The sequence below is a fragment of the Pinus tabuliformis genome, chromosome 9, assembly GCF_031772625.1.
Source record: "Pinus tabuliformis cultivar Carrire ecotype Pingquan chromosome 9, CPIR1, whole genome shotgun sequence".
Taxonomy (NCBI): domain Eukaryota; kingdom Viridiplantae; phylum Streptophyta; class Pinopsida; order Pinales; family Pinaceae; genus Pinus; species Pinus tabuliformis.
Genome location: NC_142307.1, coordinates 1964263435 through 1964271116, shown reverse-complemented (window position 1 = coordinate 1964271116; position 7682 = coordinate 1964263435). Strand labels below are relative to the sequence as shown.

Here is a 7682-nt window from a genome sequence, read left to right as displayed (position 1 = left end):
TCTCATTTTTGAGAAAGTTGGTAGTTAGGTCATCTCTCCTTTCTCATAGCAAAAGGATGAAAACTAGTCAAAAATCACTGTGCAGACTCTTTTGCTGTAGCCTCTTTTTCAGCATAGCTTCTCGACAGGCTTTAAAGCTGTCAAAATGTACTCTTTATGAAATATATATAACCAGATTTTTTTCTTCTGAAAAACTGAGTGTCAATCACAATGCTTTGGTCTTCTCTGCTTAGCAAGTCAAGCTTGGGACTGAGTCAACAACCTCGAAATTTGATAATGTAAAACATATCAGACTCTAGACAAGTTGAGACAAATTTATTTTGAGAGCATTGACTCGTGAAGTGGTGGTTTCCCACTGTCAGAGTACAATTATAATGGTTAAATACATAATTACAATGCACGCCAAGTTAGTATAGAAACTGAATGCTTTGAATCTACGATGTGTATACGAGTTATTTTTGCATTAAATCTGAATGTCAAGTATTAAAATCTGAAAGTGAATTGACATATGATAGCTTTAAGCCTATTCGCTGATTCTTCTATATGCATTTAATAGCGATCTTGACATAACATGTATTTTCCCGCACTGAGAATGTTGGGCCATATCTTTTGTATCTTTCTGGTGCATGTACATCTTGTAATTTTTAAATATGATTCATATCGCTAAGCTGCTAGCAAGGTTCATGATCACATAAACACTAAGGAAACTTCATCAGACGGATTTGAAGCTGCACATAAACGTGAATTTTCTGCCTGGTGAGACTGCATCTTCAAAAACAGCAGATTATTGTGATTCATCATTAGTTGCACCAGTAGTGTAGTTTCCAGTGAGGAAGTAACAGGTGAGTGCAGGTTGTGACCTGATACAAGATTGTTTATTTGTAGCTAATTTCGCTGATGAAAGAATATATGTACGCTGTGTGTACATGCGATGCTAAGACTTCCTGTGAAATTTAATTTGCAATCTATTATAATTGGTTTGGGTCTGACGCCTATGATTTCAGATAGCTAGTGCACTTGTCTCGGCTCTTCGGTAGTTGCATGTTTGATAATTGTATGGCCATTTAAGACAAGGAATGTCATACTTGGGCCTGACAGTGTAGAAGACGACTGTGTTAAAAGGGAGTGTTTTTGCCTCAATTTTTGTTATGGCTATTTAAGCTAATCCGATGTCATAACTTAAGTTTGAACCTTTCTAATTTTGAGCTCTGTCCTAGCTCAATGCTGAAGTTAAGAATAGCCAGAAAAATGTACTCATTGCACATGGTTTTATGTATTAGAATGATAACATTTGCAATCAGAAACAGAAAGGGAAAAACACCAATCAATTACTAAGATTGAACACCTTGACCATGCACCAGGCCCTATTAAAGCATAGCTCTCTAGAAATATTTATGGAGGATAACAATAGCCAGTAAGATTACCTAAGAAAGGGTGGCAGGGGCTGGAGCTGGGGCTGGGGTCAGGCTGGGGGTGCGGCTGGAGCTGGGGTGGGGGTAATTTTTTGCCTTGAGAATCAAGAAGAACATAGGTATGCTTGGGGTTTAGGTCTCACTTACAACAACGTTCCTGAAACCTATGCTTTATATCAGAATTTCAGGCAAATTGTGAATCTGACAATTCAAGAGGTGATTTTTTTGGTGATTCCTTGAATATAATTCACCATTTATATTCAGGATCTCTCCCCTCAGATACAAAGTTAGATCAGATTTTCCAGTTATTTATCAGTTGTATCAGTATATCCCCAAGAAGAAATGTCTCTATGTTCTCAAGATCAAACAAGGCTAATTTGGGGTCAAGGCTAAATCAAGGTGAACTTTGGTGGCAGGGGCAAAAGGGGTATGTCCCCCTTCCTTAATGATTAATCAGAGGACTCAAAAATCAAAATGGAGGAATAATTCCTCATGGTTTAATGTAACATTTTGATGCTTTATAAATTTTGGTTTTCGTTAGGTCAGTAATGGCGAATGTACCAGTGAAACATTGTAGACATTCTAGCATTTTGTTCAAAAACTTCAAGGTCAGAATTTTATAGATGGTCGTTGATACATTCTTCATTCCAACCATGCCCACTAGTTTCAACTTGCTTATGTAAATCATGTATTTAAACTGAGTTTTAGCTCAGTGTCTTTTAATATAATAGTTATTCTCGCTTCTTGTTAAAAAATAGTAAGATTACATAGGAGTTCCAACATCAGACCTAAAGTGATGATATATGAGCTCTATAATATCATACGTTGCAGCTACAGTTAACCATAAACTACTTACAGGATTTATCCACTGAGAAGCATAATGTTCAAGCTACATAAGAGGAGGCTCATCAAATACAGAACTAACTAGAAGCAACATCCCAAAGCCTACTAAACACTGGCCATACATGAAAGAAAAATACTTCATAGTCATAATTCACTCCAAAGAATTTTGGTCAAAACTAAATTCTAAGCCTTATTTCGTGCCATCTGAAAATATGCCAAACTGGTTCCATCGTGAAAACACATAAAATTTGAGTCAAAAAAACATGTTAAAGATGCAGCTAATTAGGTATTTCATGAAGCGAGCCTTTATACTGGGGGAGAGAGGAATAAGTTTGTGAAGTGTAAAAGATCCTATGTTCACCTATAACACATAGGTTCAGAAACAAGAAGAACAGAAAATGATGCTTGAACTGTGAAAATAAGTTGTGTAGGGTAGTCCCCACAATCTGAAAATATATGTTTTAGAAATGACAAAGAATAAGGCATTCCATTGATGAATCTTGTAATGAAATTGCCAAGTCCTAACAAAAGATGAAAGAACCATTGAAACATGAAAAAAACTGATCCAAGTATAAACTCGCTGGAGTTTTAGATCAATTTGTCTGGTTATTGATCAAAAAAAATAAAGTCGTTATATGAACCCAAGAAGAATGATTTAGCAAGTTAAAGGTGTTGATGGTCCTCCACAGAGCACATATAGATAATATTTGAAATGACAAAGAATAAGGCATTCCATTGATGAAAATATATATATAGAAGGTGGATGTTATCCATATTTGCATATTTACAATGCAAATATGCAACAGCCCCAACAGCATTTCATGAAGTGAGCCCTTACGCTGCGGGGGAGAGAGAGGAATAAGTTTGTGAAGTGCAAAAGATCATGTGTTCACCTATAACGCATAGGTTCAGAAGTCCCTCACAGGAAGAACAGAAAATGATGCTTGAACTGTGAAAATAAATTGCGCAGGTTAGTCCCCACAATTTGAAAAATATATGTTTTAGAAATGACAAAGAATAAGGCATTCCATTGGTATCTTGTAATGAAATTTCCAAGTCCTAGCAAAAGCTGAATGACAGAACCATTGAAACACGAAAAAAAACTTATCCAAGTATAAACTCGCTGGAGTTGCAAATCGATTTGTCTGGTTATTGATCAAAATAAAAGTTGTTGTATAAACCCAAGAAGAATGATTTAGCAAGTTAAGGTTGTTGATGGTCCTCCACAGACCACAAATATATAATATTTGAAATGTCCTCCTGATAACATTTACAAAGTTATGATCTTGTAGAGAACAAGAAATAAATGCACATCCTTGAACTAGAGAACTGATTGAGTCCATATACATGTGATTCCATGTATATGGACTCAATCAGTTCTCTAAGAACTTGTTTATCATTAGTTTTATCAAAAGTGTTGAGAAGTTTTGGAGGTAATAATCAGGGCAGAGACAAAACCAACCTAGGATGTTAACAACCATAAGCTCTTTCGTTACTACAACACCTTGCACAACACTTCATCATGACAACTTGCTTTACTTGGCATGTTGATAATCACAACCCTTATGTGGCATTTCACTCATTTGATCTTCCTTTCTTTCCCAGAGATGTTTCCTTAGAAACCAGAAAAATGTTCTTATCTGGTACAAGCAGATGTTTGCCTGAGGCTTAACAAAGCAGAAATGTTACCAGAGCTTTTAAAAGGGAGTTAAAGCCACCTTTGTCACATACCAAACTGTGCCATAAACCTTCATTCTAGTTCAAGAGGCTACTTTAAGCTCCAAAATATTGAATAAAGTCCTCATCAAAGGAGAAGTCCAGGTCTGCATCCAATGTGCTGGCAGTACCAATTCCAAAATCAAAAGGACTGCCGAATCCATAATCCACCGGCAGGCCATCAGATTGAGGCTCAAAGTGGTTCCCAACAAGCTTTCCAGTGACACTGTTGAAACCATCCCTTTGCCAATTAGTTACATCTCCACAGAGATCAGTTGAACTACTGTCCACTAGTAAGGGAGGCCCAAACACCGGACCTGCACCATCTTGGATTTCTACAATTGCACGCCCAACTTGATTCCCATCACTACTTTGTTGCAGCTGCTGTCTAGTATGCAAACTTCGATCTGATTCGCTGAATCTACTTAAACCTGGCTGACCTTCAGGCTGTACACCAGTCTTATGGAAACCTGTGAATAATTCATGCTGATCACCCTCAGTATACATAGAGTGAGAGCTTACATGGACAGAAGGAAACCCAGTGCTGTATTGAGACAAAGGCTCTATAAACAATTCTGCTTGATTTACCCCAGTACCTGCACCCATGTATCCCTCTGTTCCAGACTTGTGATGGCAGTTATTTGCATGTGAATTCCTCTGACTGATATTAAGGAACCCATTTCTTTGATCCTGATGCAAGCAACCTTCATGGGGGCACAGAAATGGACGCTGCTCTTGTATTGAACTTTTGCTATGAGACCTTTTTCTCTTAGAATTTGATATCAACCGCCCACCTCGAGCAGCTACAGATGAGTTGTCTGTGGTTTTATTATTTAAACTATTTCTTTCAGAAGCTGTATGGCCTTCTCGTAAATTTGGGTTGTGCTCATGAGGATTAACGTCTGTCTGTTCATTTTGGGCATCGTCTTTTGTAGAATCTGAACTCGGAGAATAAGTGTAATCATCGATGTCATACTCATTGGCGCTGCTTGTTGCCATACACCCTGCATCATTAGCATTTCCTGAGATAGAAGAGCTTTTTGACGTTCCATGGATTTGATTCAGCTGCTTTATGCAAGCTTCCTCTTGATTCAATACTCCCAACCAAGTTGCACTCTCTTTGGCAGTCATCTTATCCTGCAAGCACTTTGACTGTCTGATAATTTTCCTAATCTTTGCAACATCGGGAGACATGTGCCTAATCACAGAAGTGAGAACCCCAACTTTCCAAACCTTTTTCAAATCATGGGGCTTTTTGTAAGGGAGAGGACCTTGACCTTTCTGCAAACCCAATTGCGGCCACCAATCTTCATCTCCCGAAGGCCACCAAGGCGGAGGAATTCCCTTCTCTAAAGGAAACCTTCGTTGTGGGGGATCACAATGTTGCATTAGAGAAGATAGAAGAGACCCCAAAGTAGTATCTTGAAGATCTTGAAGTGAATAAGAAGTTGAAGTAGCTATCAGATGGTTCTTTTGTACACCCAAAGGACTATTCTCAGCTTGATATTTTGCAATTGCTACTGGACCATTCTTGTCAAACTTCACCTTTTCTTTCCACCACGCTCTTATGTTGTCTGAAGCACCGCTTACAGGCTTCCCTTTCTCAGGTATTATACCATATACAAAACCTTGTGCTTTGCAAACTTCCATAATCTTTAACATGTATTTTAAAATACCATCTTGAGCTCGTGCCATCTTCTTTCTTCTAGCTTGCTCCAATGACTGTTTGTGCTTTCGCTTGTCATTATTATTATTATTCTCATGTATGTTTTTCTGTTGCTCTTTAAGTCGTCTATATTTGATCTTATCTTTCCACATGCGTCTCTCCAATTCATTGAGATCAATTTCTTCATCACTAACATCTTCTTCAGCCATCCCCTCTCCAACATCCCCAACATCAATATCTGAATTCTCTCCGGCCTCATTTTCGGTAACCAGTGGCTCTTCCATTTCCCTAGTTTACAAAAGGTCTAGGCTTTTATGACTCCCACCAGCAACTATTAACAATCAAAACAACAACCGACCTGGCAAATCCATAGCAAAGATCCTCCAATAGCCAACGGAGCCTGAGGTCGACAGATATTAAGCAATTCACCAGGGTTCCATTCTCGCCATACTCTGTCACACCCAAATGACATCTCTCAAAACAGTATGAGGATGCCATGGTCTGCCCAACCTAAATGACATGTCCCAAAAAAATTTGAGAATAGATGTAAATCCCAGGCAACTTTGGTGGAATGTCTGCTCCTCATACCTAGTTCCTAAGCTGAAGGAAGTCCCTGTTATGCAGTGCAGCCACGAGTGTGTTTTTCTGAGCAACTTCATTAAAATTAAAAATATAAAGCTAAAATCATAAATAAATAAAATCCTAGAATATAGGGCAACAGCACAATCTGATTAGATTGAATCGAAACATATCAGAAAAGCACGAAAGGCCGATTAACCTAAAACCTCCAAAACACTGACAGCATAGGAATTAAAGAGCCCCGTTGATTGACTAATAATCTAGAGAAGCTCTGAAGCAATAATTGCCCGAATCCCTACAGACGATCTAAAACAGTAGAACTATCAATAATTGAACGACCCAGAATTTCTGAAATGAAAAATCTTCCAAAATCCAAACACTGAGCTGATTAATTACCAATAACTAGAGAAAGCAAACACTCTAAAACGGAAAATCCTCCAAAACCTAAAAACCCTAGTGTCTGCAGAGACCTGAAATACAAGATAAACTCGCTACCATTCCAAAACTGTAGCAATGGATTCTTTGCATACCTGCTGCTGCTGGTTGAATATATGCTGATCGCGTTTCTTTAAGCCCATCCATGCATTATGTGAAAACAGGGTCAAACAACCCAATACCATATATGTTGATCGCGTTTCTTTAAGCCCATCCATGCATTATGTGAAAACAGGGTCAAACAACCCAATACCATGTGAGGGCACTGTAAAATACTCAAGCAAGAGAGAGCAATCAATAACCCATGGCGAGGCTGAATGCTTGAATTAGCAAGTAGTCAAAATTAAGAGTAAGATTTGATTGGCATGGCTATTTTTATTTATGGTAAGGAGGGAGCTAATTGTCCCACCCTGGTAAAAAAGAAATTCTAAGATTACTTGGAGCCCTCAACCCAGCGAACGCATATTTTAATATCACTCACATCGTATTGTTATGGATTTGCGAGTTCCGCCCACGTCTACATCTAACTAATTTATCGTTTTGGTAGGCAAACTGTGTTTGGAACCCAAGCATGTTCTTATCCAAGTATGTTCTATCGAGGAAATGCGTGGACAGTGATATTGACAGTCTGCTTATCAATTTCTGAGCATCGTGCAAAGATACCCATTGACCATTCAGGGTATCGACATCATGCATTTTACATTAATGGATATTTTATGATAGATGGAATATATATTAATATTATTTAATTAGAATTAGAATTTATCAATGAGGGGTAGAGTATGTATATTTGAGTAGATTTAGTATAGTCAAATTACTACGCTGAGATGGGTCTCTTGTTTTACAAACAAGAAAGTCTCATATATTAATTTGGTGTCTGGTTTGGCTGTGACCTTAAAATTGGATAATAATAATAATAATAATATATTAATTATATTATAGAAAATGGATTTTCTATTTTATATATATAAATTTTGTTTGTTTGTTTATATGATTTGGTGAGAGGAAGGATTATTATCTTCTTTATTTAT

The 7682-nt window shown here is 37.6% G+C and overlaps 1 protein-coding gene across 2 annotated transcripts; it reads right to left on the bottom strand.

Annotated features, from left to right (window-relative positions):
• Positions 1–3993: 3993 nt before the first annotated feature.
• Positions 3994–7273, bottom strand: LOC149156853 (ETHYLENE INSENSITIVE 3-like 3 protein). 2 transcript variants are annotated; one of them, XM_089438689.1, is made up of 3 exons: positions 7133–7273; positions 6747–6916; positions 3994–6250 (listed from the first exon to the last, which is right to left on the bottom strand). In XM_089438689.1, exon 3 carries the CDS (start codon positions 5919–5921, stop codon positions 4029–4031), a length of 1893 nt encoding a protein of 630 aa, XP_089294815.1. In that variant the 5' UTR covers positions 5922–6250; positions 6747–6916; positions 7133–7273; the 3' UTR covers positions 3994–4028. The 2 variants fall into 2 exon arrangements, with proteins under 2 accessions (XP_089294815.1, XP_089294814.1); XM_089438688.1 differs by lacking the exon at positions 7133–7273 and having other exon boundaries at positions 6747–7126.
• Positions 7274–7682: the final 409 nt, after the last annotated feature.